At 40.9% G+C, this 21,028-nt stretch overlaps 1 protein-coding gene across 2 annotated transcripts; it reads right to left on the reverse strand.

Annotated features, from left to right (window-relative positions):
* Nucleotides 1-15,692: 15,692 nt before the first annotated feature.
* On the reverse strand, nt 15,693-17,902 carry bix1.3.L (Brachyury-inducible homeobox 1, gene 3 L homeolog). Of its 2 annotated transcripts, none has more exons than XM_018261718.2 (3): nt 17,564-17,902; nt 16,900-17,126; nt 15,693-16,760 (listed from the first exon to the last, which is right to left on the reverse strand). In XM_018261718.2, exons 1-3 carry the CDS (start codon nt 17,715-17,717, stop codon nt 15,939-15,941), a joined length of 1,203 nt encoding a protein of 400 aa, XP_018117207.1. In that variant the 5' UTR covers nt 17,718-17,902; the 3' UTR covers nt 15,693-15,938.
* Nucleotides 17,903-21,028: the final 3,126 nt, after the last annotated feature.

The raw sequence follows: 21,028 nt of genomic DNA on the forward strand, positions 1-21,028 counted from the left end.
GGGTGTGCGCGGGCGCGTGTTCCACAATTGGTCTAAACGCGTCAAGCGTGAGAGGTGCGCGCCCAGGGGCGGGGCTTATCGATCCAATGATGATTCATTGTAGATCGCTGTCCTGTCAGGGAGAGATTGTCAGTGTATAAGTGGGGGGAAGGGTGGGCTGCTGGACTGGGTATCACTATAGACGACAGCCTTCAATGAGGGGAATGTGTATATGTGCTAACAGTTACTCGGTGCCCTTACACTATGCGGGGTGAGGCCTTTTAGCTTTTTTGACGGCAAAACAGTAGGACACATCGCTGTCAACCTGATTGGCCAAACACAGGGAGAGAATTTAGGGGCCACACACCTAGAGGAAACCTCACTGACATGGGGAAATGGTACAGACCCCTCGTATATAGTGCCTGCTGCCCTTGTTTGGACTAACCCTCCCCCCAGTAACTTGTAGCAACCAATGAGATGTTTGGTAAAGGCTGCCTGCTGATTGGTTGCTATGGGTTACTAGACAAGGAGTAAACCCAAGAGCATTTATTACATTACCCCCATAGAGCTGAAATCCAAGGACTGGAAATCTATAAGAGTGGCAGCTATAGATTTGAGTGAGAATTACTTTTATACCTTTGTGGGTGCAGCACGTGCAACATCGTTACACCCCCCTGATGGGTTGTACCAAAGTGTATCAGTCCTGCCAGGTGTTTTGTCACCATCACTTGTAAAATTCTGCAAGGGGGGGACTAGAGAAGACCAGTTATTTTGGGCCAGTGCACTCCATTATACAGTAACAAATATTTTCAAGACGTTAAGAATCATTCACCCCTAAATTCGGAAATATGAAGGGGATTGTGGTAGCGCTCCAAGGCCTGTACCCCTAAATGTTAACCTTATGATCCCTTTCCTTAGGGGGCCCAGCCTCACAGGGGGGAGTATAAGATCAGAATTAAGTGAGTGAGAGATGAAGTACCGTATGTGGTGTTGCATTTGGTAGTTAAAGAGGGTAGGCTTTTCTAAAGGAGAGCGCTTTAAGAGATCTTTTGAAAGCAGAAAGGTTGGGAGAAAGTCAGACAGACCGAGGGAGAGAGTTCCAGAGGAGGGGTGCAGCCCTTGCAAAGTCTTGAATGCGAGCATGTGAGGAGGTAATGAGAGAAGAGTTGAGTAGTAGGTCAGTAGAGGAGAGTAGTAAGCGGTTGGGTATATAGAGATGAGTTCAGAGATGTAGGGTGGGGCAGAGTTATGAAGTGCTTTGAATGTCAGGGTCATTCATTTGAATTTTATTCTGAAAGGTAACGGAAGCCAGTGCAGGGATTGACAGAATGGTGAGGCAGAGGAGGAGCGGTTGCTGAGTTTTATGAGCCTCGTGGCAGTGTTCATTATGGACTGAAGGGCTGACAGTCTCTGGAGGGGAAGGCCAATTAAAAGAGAGTTACAGTAGTCTAGACATGATATGACGAGAGAGTGAATAAGAATTTGGGCAGTATCTTGGGTGATACATTATCGTATTTTGGATATGTTTCTGAGGTGGAAGTGACATGATTTTTTAAAGGGCATGTAAAGGCAAAAAATAAAATCCAATTTTTACTTTCTTTAATAAAAAAGAAACCTATCTCCAATATACTTTAATTAAAAAATGTGTACAGATTTTATAAGAAACCTGACTGTATGCAGTGAAATTCTCAATTCATTTACTGCTGTGGATAGGAATTGTCAGACGGTCCCTAACTGCTCTGCAGGGAACTAATCATACTTATGAACAGCAGGGGGAGCCCCCACCTTACTTCCCAGCCATGCAGAACTCAAGCAGCTTTGTTTGTTTCCCTGTAGAGCAGTCGGTGACTGTGTAGAGATTTGTATTGGATTTTATTTTTGCCTTTACATCCCCTTTACTGTTTCCAACTCCAGCTGCAGGGACAAAGATCATGGAGCCAGATATAAACAGATAAACTGGGATTCTATTTGGAGGATTATTTTGCTGCAGCCACTGGTTCTGCAGAGTTAGAGAAAGTTTGTATAAAACAATACAAAAACTATAAAATCCACATTAGATTACATGACAACACAGGACCCAGTACAGTCTGTATATTCTGATTATTAATCAGTCTTGCTGTATCGGCTTCTGGCAGATATTAATTGACTTGTGCTGTTTTGATAATTTATGATGATCCCTAAGCAGCCCAGACCACACTGAGCATGTGCACAGTCTTGGTCTTGCAAAGATGTTTAACAAAGTTTCAAGATGGTGACCCCCTGTAGCCAACTTTGAAAGCATAAATCATTTGTTTGATTAGGCTTCTGGTGCAGTAAGTTCATGTTTATGTTTAGTAAACAAAATACAGCATTTCTAGCCTTATTCTATTTTAGACTTTACTTCCCCTTTAGGTCACTGGATATGAGGAGTGAAGGACAGGGCAGAATCTAGGATAACCCCAAGGCACCAGGCCTGGGGAGATGGGGTGATAGTGGAATTGTTAGCTATGATGGATACTTCCGGGATGTTACTGGTGTTAGTTTGAAGAAAGAGAACCATTTGCGTTTTAGATTTACAAATGATCTGTAAGGCTACACATTTATTGTTCTTGCTACTTTTTATTACTCACCTTTCTATTCAGACCTTTCCTAATCATATTCCAATCTCTTATTCAGATCAATGCATGGTTGCTAGGGTCAGTTGGACTCTAGAAACTGGATTGCTGAAACGACAAACTGTAGAGCTGCTGAATAAAAAGATAAATAACTCAAAGACCACAAATAAAAAAAATGCAAACTTAAAGGCGAACAACCCCTTTAAAGTAGCACTTCAGCAAGGAAAGCCTCTCCCACTGGGAGCAGTTATCAGATTACAGCAGGGCATTGGCAATTTTGAAATCCTTTGAAGCCAGAACTCTACATGAAATATAGAGACTTGACCTTTGTATATTGAGAATCAGGATAAAACCTAATGCAGGCAGTAGAGGGCACCAGTGAGTCACACACTTGCCTCGCAGTAAACACAAGAGGTAACTGCAGATCTGACATCTGCGCTGTTTATTGCAGTAACACCCTAGGCAAATGGCAGATTGGTACATAGGACTTTAATCTCTATCCCTCTCATATTTTATGGCCATTTATCAGATTTTTTTTAATAACACCTTCCAGCCTTTAAATTGGTCTGTTTATGGAGCCTTTATATCATATAGGAGCAGAGTTATCAGATCTTGTTTATTTAATTGTGGTTTAAAGGACATGGAAATATATTCCAATATATGGAAACATATCAGTAACTGTTCCTCCACCGCCCGTGCCCCAGCAGCAGCTCTACTTTAATCATGCTCAATCCTCGCTCTAGTAATGCCCTTCTCTACTCACACATCTTCTTAACCATCTGCCACTCAGACTTTGGCATGTGTGAAAGAAGGAGCCCAAATTGTGTGCAATAGTACATTCCTAATGATATTGCTGCTCCATATGTGGCCCTATAGATAAACTGCCAGCTTGGTCTGGAGGGGCTGATTCTGCAGCTTTTATCAGCCCATTTATGAGCTTCTAACTAAAACGCCACAAACTCTGTGGGGCATAGGCCCCTTTCTCCAAAATTGTTTCCCCACCAGGGGTTCCGGCTAATAGAACCCACACTCCAATGTCACATGTGCATAATGAGTGCTTCTCCCTGCACACCCAAGCAAAAGATTTGGCACTTTTCTCAATGCCACAATATGGCTGTCCATATCAGGGGCTTCCTCCCAATGTGAAGGCCTAGTGCTTGGGGATGGGGGGTATTTATTTAGCTCTGGTGGTGAAAACAATTTTGGGGTGACAGGTCAGTTTTTGAAAATGTCTTTTTATATTTTTGTTATTGTGCAGCATATACACGTAGCACTATATACATAAAGTTCTAAATACATACATACATTGCTTATGCTTAGAGACAGGGCTGGCACAGCCATTTTGTCTCCAGGCCAACCAGATCCATTGTCAGACAAAATTTCCCAGCCTTCCCAGTTTATGACGGATCTAATATTAGCCAAGGAGGCCATTGTTTGGGCCTCATATATGGCCCAGTTATTGACTCAGGAATAAAGTTGTCAGGCAAGATTGACAATTTAGCTAGGCATATAATAGGTTTATAATGGCTGCCAACTTCAGTCTTGACTGAATCAGCAAATTATTGGTCCATAATGTTCGACTGGGGCTTCTGGGTCCACTGCAAGTGCCCCTTAACTTCGCCACCGAGGCCCCCCTTGTCACAAACTCCACCTCATGCAGCATATCACTGGCAACTGCCGCCACCTTGTGCTGACATTTGTCCACACACAAACTACTTTGCCTACCCTTTAAATCCAGGTTCCGGCCTGTGGGATTTCATCTGGTGCACTGACAGCCCAGTCCGACCCTGAATCTTGGTCACTAACCATAGCAAGCATGTTTAACTCTGGAAATATGCAGAATAGGATATCAAATATTTCATATTAAAAACACAATCAATGACTAACTGCAAAGCTGCTTAGGTAATGTACTTAAAGGCCAAGTAAGACTTCTCTGTCACTCTGTATATTTAGTGCATGCACTAGGGGAACAGTTACTTTTATTGAGTCCCATACAAGTAAATCAGGGACAGTTGGAAATATAAACACTGAGGATTCCTTTGCTGTTGCTCTTGGATGGCGCCTGGCCAGAATCACACAATCCTAATTATGGGACATTAACAGTCATTACCAGGGCAGTCATAAATGCTTTACAGTGCATTTTGTTTCCAACACGGTCTGTGTGATCAGGCGGCATGCAGGCTAATTCATGCTGTCCAGTCTCACCAGTGATCATGGAAGTCTGACCCTCAACCTCACTCTTTTCTACATGGTCAGCTGCACATTTACAGACACTTAGTTCTCCTGACAGTCATTTTTGGCTTTTAGCACATCATTACAAAGTGCCCAGTTCATGAGGCGGGAAGAGGTGGCTCCTCTTATCTCGGGAACCCCCTAAAACAAGGTAATGGCCAGTCTGTAAAAGCTTTGTTACCTGAATGTTAAAATAATTGTCTGTTTGTTCAGTTATATGAACACTGCTTAGTAGCCTATTATTTGTGGATCTTGGACAGTCGGGCTGACAAGTTTGGGAATTCCAGACCATTGTCCAGTCTGTATGGTCCCTAAAACTCTCTACAGCACCCCACAGGCAATATGCTTCCCATACACTATAATGGGAAATATTTTGATCACCACTGTATTGAATGATTGATTTTTATAGGTGCAGTTTGCATGCATTTTCCACCCCAAAGAATACCAGAAGGCAGCTCAGAATTGTGATCCATAAATTTAATGGGAATGTTATCCCTTCTGTATTTATATCTGTTAATGTACGTATTTCTAAAGAACAGCTCTCTCTTTGCCTTCTTCATTTTAGTGGTGAAATTAGTGTAATTACATAAATAACAACCCATAATAACAAGCAGCCAAAGTGGCTGCCTCATGGGTGCATGCTGTTCTGTACTTCAAAAGCAAAAAAGGATCTGCCATGTGTATTACCTCTAAGTGTCTAACAAAGCAAAGTGTGCCAAGCCCCCCTGTTGCCCTTCTGTAAGGGTGAGAACAGGGGAGAGTTGTAGCGTTATTTTAGACCCATTGATAAAATGCTTTTAGGTCAGTTCTGAATCCACAATGTATTGTCTTTAGTCTCTTTAAAAGGCAAATGGTTTCGTGAAGTGAAATGTGATGCTTGAGGGCATATGAATCAACGTGAGAAAACTATGTCTAGTAGTTCCTGGGCTTTTATAAATCTGTCTTTGTTGTGCTGGAGATACTTTGCATATTGTATTGTTGGGATTTTCAGACTGCTTATGTCCAAGAACCCACCATTGTGGTCCAACATTTGGCCCCTTACCTCTCAGACATATTGAGACATTGGGGTAACACTCTCCTATAGTTCCAGGGGTGCCCAGGGCAGTAAATAAGCACCTCAAATCTCACTCTAATCGGCCTTCAGGCTGGACCCCCTTAGCTCATTACAAGGTTACAGATATATAGAAATATTGGGGTAACAGTGACCCTGCTATAGTTCCAGGGGTACCCAGGGCACAAATGAGCACTCACCCCAAATCTCACCCTCACTGTCCTTCAGGCTGGGCCCCCTTAGCTCATAACAAGGTTACAGATATATAGAAACATTGGGGTAACAGTCACCCTGCTATAGTTCCAGGGGTACCCAGGGCACAAATAAGCACTCACCCCAAATCTCACCCTCACTGTCCTTCAGGCTGGGCCCCCTTAGCTCATAACAAGGTTACAGATATAGAAACATTGGGGTAACAGTCACCCTGCTATAGTTCCAGGCAGTGTCGGACTGGGACACCAGGGGCCCACCCAAAAACCTTAGACCAGGGGCCCACTCTCAGTACTATTATTCTTCCTTTCCTCACTCAACCTCTATTCTCCTAGTATCTTTTCTTTACATACTATAATCCACTATTCCATCTATTTAGCCTCTTTTTCTCATAGAAATAGGGAATGACCATGAAATAGGCCTAATGTTTAGCAGCATGAGGGCCCACTGACACCTGGCCCACCGGGACTTTTCCTGGTATCCCTGTGGGCCAGTCCGACACTGGTTCCAGGAGTACCCAGGGCTGATTTTAAGTGTTCCTTCATTTTACATTGTTGTTTTATTGTCCCACCTATATATTATGCATAATACATTTCCCTGATACATTTCCCCATTTTTCTGGATTTTTTTTTTCAGTTAGACTTTACATGCAGATGGTCATTGCACCACACGGTGTAGAAAGTCTCCCCCCCGCATTCTAATAGAACAGGTGCAATAAGGGCCGACTTTTGTTCAGAGTTTTTTGTCTCTGGATGTCACGTCAGTCACTAATAAAAGAGCAAGTGAAAAGGACGTTCACACTGCCTGGGGTTCATCTCTGCACTTTGTCCAGGAAGTGACATCAGGAACAGGAAATGACTAAGCTAAGTGTGTGCCATTGCTAAACATGGCTCTGCGTATTCCACAGAGAGAAGCAGGCAGATTGGCCCCATACAATAAACTGACAGACTGCTGAAACTGCCCTGTCTAATATCATAAACTGTTCTTCTTTGCTATTTGCCCTTGTGTGTATCTCTGTCCATTTCAGACTCATGACACATATACCGGGGTTTCTGCTATAACAATGAGCAGTTATATAGAAAAAACATTATATTTTATTACTCATCCTTTATAATAAAGTTGAAGTGTCTCTCCAGTCCATGTGTCCGTGGGATTGCGTTACTGCACATGTGCCCCACGGACCGTCTCTGGCGCTACTGCGCATGTGCCCCACGGACCGTCTCTGGCGAATTTTCTACATATGTTCTAGCGCCCGTTAATTTAACGGGTTTAATGTCTAGTTTTGTATAATCCTACTGCCCCTGTTATTTAAATGGGAAAAGCCTGAAATCTCTGGTACAAGTACTTTTTGGGCCCAAAACAATGTTGCTGGCATCTTCAGTACAAACCAAAAGACACTTTTCAGCCAAAACAAATGTACTGGGCTGAGAGACACTAATAAATATAAAGTACCCTCATAATCATAAATATCAGCTAATTTTAATAAACCTAGGGAAACTCAACTTTTTTCTTACCCCTGCCTGACGTCTTATCAAAAGCAACCAACAATGTGCAATATTTTATCTTGAAACTTCAAAAGAAAGTCTCAGCAAACAAAGCAATACCATGTTATATACTTAAGAGCCTCTTCAGTGGAGAAGTACATTGGCATAAACTAGTGGTTATTTCAACAGTTGTGGATGAGCTAAAATGCGTGCAGTCAATGCACTATTTGCCATAATTTATTAAACATAATTGTGTCCAAACACCCTCCTTTTTCTAGGGGAACTCTGGAAGGTGGAGTTAGCTCCAGGTTCCCCACAACACCCATGGTCAATTCAGCAGAATTGCGCCTAAAGAACTGGTCACAAATGTTATTTTGATGGCAAACGCCAAGCAGCGAAGCCATCCTAATACAGAACGTTTTCTGCTCAATTATGACAGGAGGATGCCATTATACCTTGTATGTGAATGGTGGTCAGTTTGCTTTACATTACTCTATTGTCGGTGCACATTTAACAGGTTTAATTAACTGAAAAAATAAACATACTCAGTATCTACCCTGATGCAGTATGTCTCTTTTATTAACAAGCATACAGGACGGCTGAAAAGACTCATAATATTAACTGGTCAATTGTGTGCTAAGGAGCGGATCACAAGTCACTGAGAAGCCAGTAAATGAGTCTTTAACACCTCTGATTGTCCCATAGTCTAGTGCTTAGCACTGTTTGTATATGGGGCAAAGAGGATCCCCTGAGCCCCCCCCAGACAAACACCAAGTGGATTATCAGCATGGACTGCAGACAAGAATAAAAGAGATAAAGTCATTGGAAGAACAGGATTGTACCAGACAGGTGAATAGATACAAGAGGCCAAAACAAGGGGAACATTACAGCAACAAGATACAGGGACAAAAAGTGCTGGGTGATCAGAGATATTAATCAGCTCACTCAATAATTAGTGCTTAATTACAGAGCATCAATTATTCTTGTCTCAATCTTAACCCCCCACCCCCAAGACATTGGTCATACCAAGCTATAACCCTTCATAGAGAGATTATTAATGTCTTTCATAGGCAGACAAGATACATCAATCCCTGAAAGCCCGGGCTGCAGAAGTGCAGAGTAAAGAGGAAACCTGGCTCTATATCAGGAAAATAAAAATGATATAAATTAGAGCTGTAGAAGCTGTAGCCCCCCTAGCTGCAAATTCCTCGCCTTACAGACTTCAGCTGCCTGCTCCCCCCCAGGAGTTGTACCTGCTGCTAACGGGTGCAGAAAAGAGCACAAAGAGTTGCACCTATCAGAGCTGTATGCTGGAGGAGTGGCACATAGGGTGTAAGCATTTCCTTGCACACCTGCTAGCGACCAACTGCCTGAAAACACCTCTCTAGCTCTGCAGTCCAAACACTGTATAAGAACGTATTTAAAGGGGATCTATCGCGAAAATGATTTATTTAATTTAATATAAGCTTCCACATACTGAAATAAGAAACTTTCTAAATACAAACAATTAAGAATTCTGTACCGTTTCTGAAATAATCAAGTTTATCTTCACTATTCCTCTCTCAGCATCTGTTTCTCTTCATTGTGTCTTCATGCAGGAGTTGGGTGTCAGATATTCAGTTAGATCCAATATATCCTATAGGGGAACTCCTTTTGCCTAGAAGATGTATTAGCGCTCACTCTATTAAAATCACCAGACATCATGTCTCTCTACATGCAGAATTTGTGCAAAAGGCAGTTATTTTGTTAGATTTTGTTTGTACTGGAATCAGTTGTTAGAGTGAGCTCTAATACATCTGCTAGGGAAGGAAGTGTAAAGTCTCAGGTTTATTCTGAGACCTGGTTTTCTTAAAATCTCCATACACGTAATAACCATTGGTCCAGATAGCATGAATAGTGCTGATCTGAATGTATAACTTGACCATGGGCCAGTAATTTGCTGTTAGCTACAGCAGCAAAGGCAAAATGATGGGGTTTTCTTGAACCAATAGCTTTTCCACCGCAGGCCAATGGGTTGTATAATGCATGGCTGCCTTATGTTTTATAAGAAGAGTTGAAGGAAAACTATACTTCCAAAATGAATACTTAAGCAACAGACTTAAATTAAATGACATAATATAGAATCTTACCAAACAGGTATATATATTTAAGTAAATATTGCCTGTTGACATCTTTTGCTTTGAACCACCATATCGTGATGGTCTGTTTGTTGCCTCAGAGATCACCTGAACAGAAAAAATACAGCTCTAACTGTAGCAGGAAGAATTGTGGAAGCAAAATACATAACTGTCTGTTAATTGGCTCATGTGACCTAATGTATGGTTTGTTTGCGTGCACCGTGAATTGTAGGATCCCAAGGGGCAGCCCTTATTTTTTAAAATGGCAATTTTCTATTTAGGATTACCCAATGGCACATACTACTAAAAAAGTATATTATTATGAAAATGGTTTATTAACACAAAGCAGAGTTTTACATATGAGCTGTTTTATGCAATATCTTTTTTTAGAGACCTATATTGTTCAGGGGTATAGTTTTCCTTTAATAAACACTTGCTTATTTGGCTTACAAAGAACCTGGTGGACCCCACATTCCACTATTCTGAAGCAATGTTTATTAAATGCTTCTGTCAGACATCACAGTCCTATGTCACAACGGAGGCTCCCTGGTCATACAATACAGACACCCCCCAGCCCTGTGTCATTCATACCTTCATTGCCTCAGACCCTCAGGTTTCCTGATTCAATACACAAAACAGCCTTTTATGTTCTGAACCCCCAACAAACAAAGTAGACGTGTAGATATGTGTTTTTTCAGGGTGGTGCCATTAGCGGACCATTAATTACCAGTCAAGTGTAGCTTGAGGGTGGGTATTTCTGGGAAAGTCTCTTAGCATTCACTTCATTTATCCAATGATGGCTCTGGTCTTCACTAGAGGGGCCTCTGTGGCAGGAGTACATGTTACATCATCACACAGAGATTTTAGTGATCGTTCAGAAAAATTAAACAGTAGAGATTGCAATGGTATTTAAATACTGATTATTGACTAACTGATTTATAAGAGTATCTCCTGGTGGAACCAGACCCATTGTAGGCGAATTTCCAGCAGCCCTTTCTTATTCCCTAACATGGGCCAACATACAGTATAATCCTATGCTATTTGGGCCTATCTATATCTAATTGCTGTGAGAGTGGGTCCAGAGATAGAGATTCTCTAGTGGGCCCTATTACACCTATCCTACATTGTATAAGCTGCTTTGATATAAAAACGAAAAATTGCATCATTAGGTAACATTCTTAGTAGATTATGCCTGATTATCTTGAAATGTAGCATTAGTTTTGTCAGCCAATGAATTGTACAGGTATGGGACCTGTTATCCAGATTTCTCTGGACCTGGGATTTTCCAGAAAAGGGTTATCTTAAGTCTACTAAAATATAGTTTAAACGTTAATTGAACCCAATAATATTGTCTTGCCTTCAGTAAGGATTAATTACATCTCAGTTGGGTTCAAGTACAATGTACAGTTTTATTATTATAGAGAAAAAAGGAAATCATTTTTTAAAATGTGATTTATTTAATTATAATACACAAAAGCCATGAATATCCTGTAAATTATATCCTTATAAACGGTGAGTAGTGATGTCATCAGTTATAAACGGTGAGTAGTGATGTCATTTCTGTCACATGACTCACTAAATTTTGTGTATTATAATAAATAAAGTACCCCCAGTTGTAAAATATGAGGATATTAGAAGTTACCTCGGAGTTCCATGACCTGTATAAAAACACTCGGACTTCGGCCTCGTGTTTTTATATGGTCATGAAACTCCTCGGTAACTAATAATATCCTTATATTTTACAAGAGGGGGTACTTTATTCACTATATAATACACAAAAGCCATGAATATCCTGTAAATTATATCCTTATAAACGGTGAGTTCTGATGTCATCAGTTATAAACGGTGAGTAGTGATGTCATTTCTGTCACATGACTCACTAAAATTTGTGTATTATAATAAATAAAGTACCCCCAGTTGTAAAATATGAGGATATTAGAAGTTACCTCGGAGTTCCATGACCTGTATAAAAACACTCGGACTTTGGCCTCGTGTTTTTATATGGTCATGAAACTCCTCGGTAACTAATAATATCCTTATATTTTACAAGAGGGGGTACTTTATTCACTAAATAATGGAGATCGTAGATGGTCTTCTCATAATTCAGAGCTTTCCAGATAACAGGTTTCCGCATAATGGATCCTATACCTGTATCATGTTTTTTTTTATTCTCTCTATTAAAAGGGGCTAACTAAGGGTCGAAGTGAATTCGAAGTGAATTTTCGAATTCAAAAACTTGGAATTTCTAAGTCATTTTTAGGTACTTCAACCATCAAATAGGCCAAAATTTGATTTGAATTAAAAAAACTTCTTCTTCGAAAATCTCTTTAAAAAACTTTGACACTTCGCCACCTTAAACCTGACGAATTGCTGTTTAGCCTATGGGGGACCTCCTATAAACTTTGGCTAAGTTTTGAGTAGTCAAAGTATTTTTTTGTAAAATCGTTTGAATAGTTCCAGTCGAACGATTTAATCGATTGACCGAACGATTTTTACTTTGAAGGAAAAACTGGCATTTTAGATCAAAAAAATACTTAGACTATTGAAGTATCAAATTCGATGGTCGAATTTCGAAGTTTTTTGACTATTGAAGTTAAAAACTTCGAAATTTGACCCTTAGTAAATGTGCCCCCAATGTCCCCCTAAGTAGAACCAATCAATGAATCTACTACTGTTAATATTTAATAAAGGAAGATTAATGGGAAACTAAACCCTGCTTATAAATAAGATACATTTTCATAGACCTAGACAGGAGTGAGATCTAATGAAGGGGGAAGTAGCCCAGGCACATCCTGTAGAAAAGATGGATTCAACTTTATTCTAATTCGGCAAATAAAGGGAAACAAGGACCTGTACAGGAGGTATACACATAACCCACAAAGGCCCGGTAGCTGCTGTCTCACAGAGGAAATAGCAAGCCCACTGTCTCTCTGGGATGTGGGCAGAGGATATGCAAAGCTGAGCCATTGCCACCTTCCCTGAATGTTGTCTGTGTATGCACTCAGGCCAAAGGATTTGTAGTGCATCAGGCTGGTCTTTTGATCATGTGTAAAGGTAAATACGGACGGGCTTTGATCCTTGAACCCAGGCTGGGCTAATACATTCACACCTGTATGTGAGGTGCAAGTGTGAACACACTGGATACTTGTGTAATGCATCACTAACCTTGTGACTGGATGAGTCGTGCCGGGCTGTGGCACACAGAAAAACACCAACTCCTCTAGAGATAACGCTGGCACATGGCAGACGCTTGTTCTGTGCATTACTAACGCTCTAGCAGCCATTGCTGGAGTGCTGCCATTTAATATGTTTGAGGAGACACTGGGCAAATTAGTCAATGAAGGGGCTGAAAATTGGTCTTTGTGCCCTAGGACATATGGAATGTAGGCACTACACCAAGTTGCTAAACAAGTGTTTCTCACTTTTTCTTTTGATACCCGTGCCTTTCATAGTGAACACACAGGCTTCCCCCCAGTAAAAGTGATAACCAGAAAGAGGGAAAAACTGTGCCAATCTGCCTAGATTTTTAAAGGGCAGAAGGCAAAATGGGCGCAGAACACCATGATGTTTACATTATATACCCTACTCCACCAGTTGCATCCTTAGGCACAGGTGTATCTGTTCCAGAATGGGCATTGTCCCAGACACAACAGGTAAGTGCATCATTGTAAACTCTGAAGGGTTCCTGAGGCAATGGTAAATAACCCCTAATATTTTGTAATCTCTAAAGGGGGCCATACACGGGCCGATAAAAGATGCCGACAGACCGTGTCGGCATTTTATTGGCCCGTGTATGGGGCCCCCGCGACGGGCTTCAACCAATCGAGATCTGGCCGAAAGGGGGCAGATCTCAATCGGATGGGACAAAAAATCCAGTCGGATCGTGGCCGCATCTATTCGTTGATGCGGTCCCGCGATCCGACCGCCCATTGCTATTCATTTGGATCCGATCGTTGGGCCCCAGGGCCCACGATCGGATCAGCCCGATATTGCCCACCTCAAGGTGGGCATATCGGGGAGAGATCCGCTAGTTTGACGACATTGCCAAACGAGCGGATCTCTCTGTGTATGGCCACCTTTACCTCTGTGGAGGGTGTGAGCAGTGGGAACCTTTCAGACTGCTTCATACTGATGCTTTATGATAGAACAACAAATTAATATGTTTAACTATCTATGATAGTCTGAAGCATTGGTTCTGGCACTAGAAGAGGAAACTGGTTTGGTAATTAGGCACCTAATCTGTTTGTGTATTGGTGCACAAACCTGCTGATCAGAACAGAAGTAACTGTTCTGATCAGGGCTTTCTGGCTCATATATATGGGGTCATTGGCCAACCCTGGCCAAAGGTTGGGGCATATGTAATTTAACTCTCTAGGGGTCCTCAGGCATCCTGCACTGTGTGCCATTGTACCGAAGACTGGACACTGTGCCCATAATAAATAACAAATCCTAAAATATACATTGTACGTATATGAAAGAGCCATATACACTGATTATTTCTCTAGTTTGATAACAGGAAGCAATTCTCTGCCATGCTGATCAGAAAGGAGGATCAGGAAGTGAGGGAAGCAAAGGAAATGCCCTCCCCTAGTCTAGAAAACAGACCCAGTGCTGTACTATGTACCTGAATGTTGACTGCGCCAGACCGGGGGCAACAAAGGATTTCCTGTTTGGCTGAAATGAGTGAACTCCAGCACTATCCCCCCAAAGTTCATACTGGTTTCTCTGTTACAATGAAAGTCAACACGGAGACACAGCTTTATAAAGTCATAACTTGCTATCAGCATGGAAAAGCTCTTATACATTACTACATAATACTTCCATAATAGTTGCCTCTGATAAAGTAAACCTAAAGCACCCTTTATCTATGACTAGTCAAGCAAAATGACAGCACGTTTTAATAGGAAGGGACACAATAAGTTGGGACAGTAAATATAACATCTGATACACCTCTGCTGTAGAAAATATTGTATTAGAACTGTCATATTTTATTCTGTTTTATGAGAGAACAGCTTATACTGTGCACAAAATATTTCTTCTATTTCTGTATGAATATTTGGACAGTAAATGCCATTTCCATTAAATAGCATCAGGGTACAGCTTATTGTGTGCCCAGAACATTCCTTCTGTATTCAAAACAAAATAGAACATAGGCGCACTCCACCTACTGCTTCTGCAAAATTTTTGAACAAAGCTTCTTTTATTTGTGAGATCCCAGCAAACGTTTTGGGGACATGCCCCTTCATCCAGTGCACATCACAAATAAAAGAAGCTTTTTTCAAAAAATTTTGCAGAAGCAGTATGTGGAGTGTGCCTATGTTCTATTTTGTTTTGAGTATAAGAAGTCTTTTTGTTTGCAGCAGGGCCTACATGGAGCACCTCCAGTGAGTTATAACGTGTTTTGTTTATACGGAACAAGTTTTGCGGGGAATGAGTTTAAAAGTTTGGCATTCCTTCTGTATATTTGTTTTTACACCTATGGGAAGGAGGTGCCTAGACCAGGGGTCCCCAAACTTTTTTAACTGTGAGCAAAATTCAGATTTAAAAGGAATTGGGGGGCAACACAAGCATTAAAAATGTTCCTGGGGGTGCTGAATAAAGGCTGTGATTGTCTGTTTGGTATCCACTATAATAACTGGCAGCCTACAGGAGGCTCATTTTGATAGTGCACCTGTTTTTTATGCAACCAAAACTTGCCTACAAACCAGTAATTAAAAAATAAGCGCATGCTATTAGGCTACGGGGAGCAACATTCAAGGGGTCAGAGAGTTGCTCAAAGGCCACTGGTTTGGGACACTGCCCTAGACAGTACAGAATGAGGATATATCCTCAGCACCATTTCCTAGTGATACACTGCACAGTTTTTTGAAGGTCTACCAATATGGTATTTCCTCTTAAAAATGTATCTAATGCTTTGTTCTCTGAGTAATTGAAATGAATGAAAGGCATTTCTTGAGACAGTGGAACCAAACAGACTATATTAGATACAAATATAATTAGTCAACCAGAAAGCAAATCAGCAATGTTCTGATTAAACACATGCAACTTTATTAGCCTCATCATAATGTAAATTCATTTTGTGTAGCTGAAATAGTTCATTATAGTATAAATGTACTTGAAAGAGATGCTTGTTCTAACATTAGGTTATAATAACACAATGTATAAAGAGCCAGGTGTCCAAGTGCCACAAGGGGTGAGTCATATTACAAGCTATGGCCCTACAATGGTACCCCACGTCCCCTTCACTTTCTACTGTGCAGCCACTGAGTATTCAGAATAGAGTTCTTATAATATTCTCTTCCCAGTCTGAGACTGACTCTGTAGATGTGTCACTGACTCCTGAATCAGGAGAACCATGTCCATAGGGGCTACAACCTGCCATGGGCACTGCCCCCTGTGTAGAGTAGGCATTGATATCCTCATGGCTGCTCCAGCCTGAAGCCCCTGGCATCTGTGGGATGATGATGTTCATATTGGCGGTGATGGTTTTGGTAGGTGGGAAGTTGCTAATGTCCATCATAAGGTTAGAATGCATGGATACTTGGTTATGTCTCCCACCAAAGTCTCTCTCAGTCTCCTTGCCAGGGCTCATTCCCTTGGTGGAGTGGCTTGCAGTGGGGTTACTAGGCAAGTCATTGTGAGGGTAGGTACTAGATGCTGTCAGATGAACTGGGAGTCTCTGGTTTGGGGCAGCCCATGAGGATTCAGGGCAAGACAGGGGGTCCTCAGAAAAGGGGAAGTAATTCTGCTGTAAATCCAGAATGGGTTGGACTTGTTGCTGTGGAAAACCCATTGGATGCTTCTGAGACACATTCCCTGAATGATGGGGAGCTGGTGCTGATGAATACATCCTGCTCTGACTGGTTCCTTGCATGGAGACATTTGGGTGGAAGCCATAGTGTAGAGTGTCCAATGGCTGGGCATGATGCTGGTAGGATAACATCCGCTGTTGCTGTGGTACATTTATGGTGCCATTGGAGACAGGTGCTGCATTGTACTTTGGGGTGCTGTTATAGTAATCTCCCATAGCAGCCCGCTTGGTAGATCTGGATCCTTGGCGTCTGGCTTTTGACCTCCTGTTTTGGAACCAAACCTGAAATATAAAGTGGCAGAGAAATACATTAAAATAAAAAGCAAACAACCTTCAGGAACTTAATACTCCATTGGCTTACATTTAAAAAAAAGATGTAGGTATACAGATGAGCTCATAGCAGATAAAACACAATATCTACCTGTATGCGTGACTCGGGCAAGCCCATTTGTCTGGCCATTTCTTCCCGCTGGTGGATGTCTGGGTACATATTAGTTCTGAAGTACTGCTCCAGTCGGGCCAGATCTGAGGGACTGTAGACAGTTCTCTTCCTGCGATTGGACATCTGTGTGGGGGAAACCTTCTGCTGATTGGTAGCTTCCTTGTGCTGTGCTGTCTGATTGGCTCCAGGATCTGCAGCCTTCATGTCTGCTAATGGAATACAACTGTCATTAGTTATGTGATAGCAGCAATTGCTTGATTAGATTTCAGTACAATGTACATTTTCCATTCAGAACAGGTAAATGGATCTTTGTCTTTCTATAAAGTGGAGCATCATTATCACATGGAAAGCAACTGGAGTCATTAGCATGGAGCTATATTAGTTCAGTTCCTATCAGGTACAAGTACTGACTTGACACATTCTGGAGATTTAGGAATTATGGGATTCCAGATAATAAATCCATTATTTGATAAATATGATACATGTGATATGATGCTAATCGCAGATATAACAGTTTACATACAGACAGAGACTATGGGAAAGATAATGGAGATCATTTTTGTGTATGGGGGATATAACACATTAAGTACAGAGAAGATACGCTGATTCTATTAGAGAGAAGTTGTATAATATAAAGTCTTACCTTTCACATTAGCTTGCTGTACTGGACTCTGTTGTACAGGAGGGAAACCCATTCCCATGAGGGAGTCCAGGGCAGAACTGAAGCCCATTGAGGGGTCACTGGAGGAGAAGTAGGTGCTATAGAGCTGCTCCATCCCTTGGGTATATCCAAGCATCCCAATGCCACCAGCCACTCCTGGGTCTGTACTTCCAAATCTGCCTCTTCCCTCTGTGATGTTTGCTCCTCTTTGCCTGAATGCTGAATGGGGACCCTCCTTCTGGGTCTTTATAGGAAGATCTCAGACAGGGATTAGGGGGAAAGGTGTGAATATCTCCAGAAGGTGTGAAGATGAAGATGAAGGTCTAGGTGTCAGGTAGCCTTATTGTCCCAGGCCAGTGCAGTAGAAGTAGGCTGGGGGCAGCCAGTGACAGTTTCCTGCTGGGGGGCATCCTGAGCACAAGGATGAGGCAATACACATACTGTATAAACCCTATTCACATACAGAGTGGGACACAGTTCTGCACAGGAACCCAATGCTTGTCTGTCTTGTCTGACTATTATTATCCACCTGTCTATGTGTCTATTTGTATAAAAAGAAATAGAATTAGAAAAATAGCATTATTGGATCCCATACCAGTCACTATGCCATATCTATCTATCACATATATATATATATATCAATCATCTATCTATTTAAAATATATATTAAATACAGAAACTTCTGGTATTTAAAAGTAACAACCAGACAACCTACAGTGTGTATATATATATATATACACACTGTAGGTCCCCTAAAGGGGAGGCCTCTGGTACGGTGATCCACTTTATGGGTAAAAAGGTCCCCTGCTATTTGTCTATAATGACCTCTAATGTACTTGTAAAGTGTAATCATGTTCCCTCCCAAGCGCCTTTTTTCCAGAGAAAACAACCCCAACCTTGTCAGTCTCCCCTCATAATTTAAATCTTTCCTCCCTCTAACCAGTTTAGTTGCACTTAGTCTCTGCACTCTCTCCAGCTCATTTATATCCCTCTTAAGGACTGGTGTAGTGATGGGCGAATTTGGGCCGTTTCGCTTCGGCGAAAAAATTCACGTATTTCCAGCGAAATTCGCAAAAATGGGCCAGCGTCCAAAAAAAGGACGCCAGCATCCATTTTGTTTTTTGACGCCGCCGAATTTTGCGACTTTATTCGCCGCAAATTCAAACCTGGCGAATAAATTCGCTCATCACTAGACTGAAGTCAAAACTGCCTCCATACTCCAGCTGAGGCCTCACCAGGGACCTATAAAGAGACATAATTATGTTTTCATCCCTTGAGTTAATGCCCTTTTTTATACAAGACAGAACTTTATTTGCTTTAGTAGCCACAGAATGACACTGCCCAGAATTAGACAACTTGTTATCTACAAAAAACCCTAGATCCTTCTCAGTCAAGGAAACTCCCAACACACTGCCATTTAGGGGCCCATTTACTTAGCTCGAGTGAAGGAATAGAGGGAAAAAAACTTAGAATTTCGAATGTTTTTTTGGCTACTTCGACCATCGAATGGGCTACTTCGACCTTTGACTTCGACCTTCGACTTTGAATGGGCTACTTCGACCATTCGATAGTTGAAGTACTGTCTCTTTCAGAAAAAACGTCGACCCCCTATTTCGCCGCCTAAAAGCTACTGAAGTCAATGTTAGCCTATGGGGAAGGGGGATAGGCTTTGGTAGCTTTTTTTGGTCGAACAAAAATCACTTGATTGATGAATTAAAATCCTTCAAATCATTCAATCGAACGAATAGCGATAAATCCTTTGACTTCGATATTCGAAGTTGAAGGATTTAACTTCGACAGTCGAATATCGAGGATTAATTTACCCTCGATATTCGTCCTTAAGTAAATTTGCCCCTTAGTGTATAACTTGCATTTATATTATTTTTTCCAAAGTGCATAACCTGCATTTATCAACATTGAACATGGTTACTTTTAATTACAGTGAGATTCATTATTTCATCAAATGCTTCATTTATATTCAACAAATATATTATATTTATTTTTAATTTTTTAAAACCACATCCAGTACCAAGATGATGCAATAGATATCTGTAAAAACTATAGAAACATGCACAGATATATATATATAAAATGATTTTGATTAAGGATCTGAGTAAAAATAGGTCACATAGGAAGGTTTATAATAATGAAACAGGATCGGCTAAGTGAGTGATGGTCATTCCATTATTTCCACGTGCATGGCCATCATAATACTAATCCAGAGCCAATAATTGGAGTTACAGAAATGTGTGAGTATTTACACCAGTCTAACACTGACAATTACACCATTTAGAGCTGGATTTACCCTTTATAGTCAACAGGACGGCATATTTCTGCCATGAGAACTGGAGTGAAATGCTGTATAATAACCAGCACCCCCCAATTGTGGTTTCTCACTGCCCCTCTCAGCCCAACACCTCATTTCATGGCTGAATATTACACTCGGCTACTAATTTGCATAATCATTAGACAACTCTATAGCTACGTGTCATTCTAATCACCATGCCAGTGTCTTCATGTGCCAATGTCTAGTGTATTTATGTCAGTGTTACCTTTATATTGGCAGCCAGCTGTAGCTTGTTTCTTTTTCTCTTTCATCAATTAGTCTTAAAAAGTACAGTATATAGAGTAAGGAAGGAAGAATAAGGGGAAAATATTGTATGGCGTACAAGTTATTAACATAATAATAATAATAATAATAATAATAATAATAATAATAATAATAATAATAATAATAATAATAATAATCAAAATAAAGATCTAGAAATGAACATCTCAAGTGTAAATGCCTCATTCTACATCCATAGGGAATAATGGAAAAATATATAATGCACAGATATAGTCTGAAAGTCTTTGCAAATTAGTAAAGCCCTAATGATATTAGAAACGATTGTATAACTTCTAATAGTTGCCTTCAATGTAACTCAGGGATTCTACTCATCAGGGACAAATACAAGAAATGTATCAAATTAATTAAACAGTCAGAGCCCCCCCCACCACTTAAGAAAGACATATGAAGGATAAGAAGGTGAACTTTAGAAAAATAGTCACAAATAGAAAGTAATTGGAAAAAACCTTTATTTCTGGTGAACTCTCTGAAACCAACTCAACTGAAAAAGAATAGTGAAAGATGAACAACTCATTAAGGGGCTGTTCCTTCTGAATTATGCTTAGTACAGGGGAATACCTATGCTGCCATAGTTTTATGGGATCTCTCTGTACAGACTATGAGCAAATTTAGGGGCTGTTCCTGCTGAATTGTGCTTACTTCAGGGAATACCTATGCTGCCATAGTTTTATTATATCTCTCTGTACAGACTATGAGCAAATTTAGGTACTATTCCTGCTGAATTGTGCTTAGTACAGGGAATACCTATGCTGCTATAGTTTTATGGTATCTCTCTGTACAGACTATGAGCAAACTTAGGGGCTGTTCCTGCTGAATTG

Source organism: Xenopus laevis, chromosome 5L (assembly GCF_017654675.1).
Source record: "Xenopus laevis strain J_2021 chromosome 5L, Xenopus_laevis_v10.1, whole genome shotgun sequence".
In the NCBI taxonomy this organism is placed as follows: domain Eukaryota; kingdom Metazoa; phylum Chordata; class Amphibia; order Anura; family Pipidae; genus Xenopus; species Xenopus laevis.

What these genes read in the sequence shown, in the direction of transcription:
- bix1.3.L (XM_018261718.2), bottom strand. Translation starts at nt 17,717, where the DNA reads ATGCTTGGATATACCCAAGGGATGGAGCAGCTCTATAGCACCTACTTC. An exon ending in ACAGCAAGCTAATGTGAAAG is followed by an intron (nt 17,127 to 17,563) that starts GTAAGACTTTAT and finishes TTCCATTAGCAG; the next exon opens with ACATGAAGGCTGCAGATCCT. An exon ending in TGCCCGAGTCACGCATACAG is followed by an intron (nt 16,761 to 16,899) that starts GTAGATATTGTG and finishes TTTATATTTCAG; the next exon opens with GTTTGGTTCCAAAACAGGAG.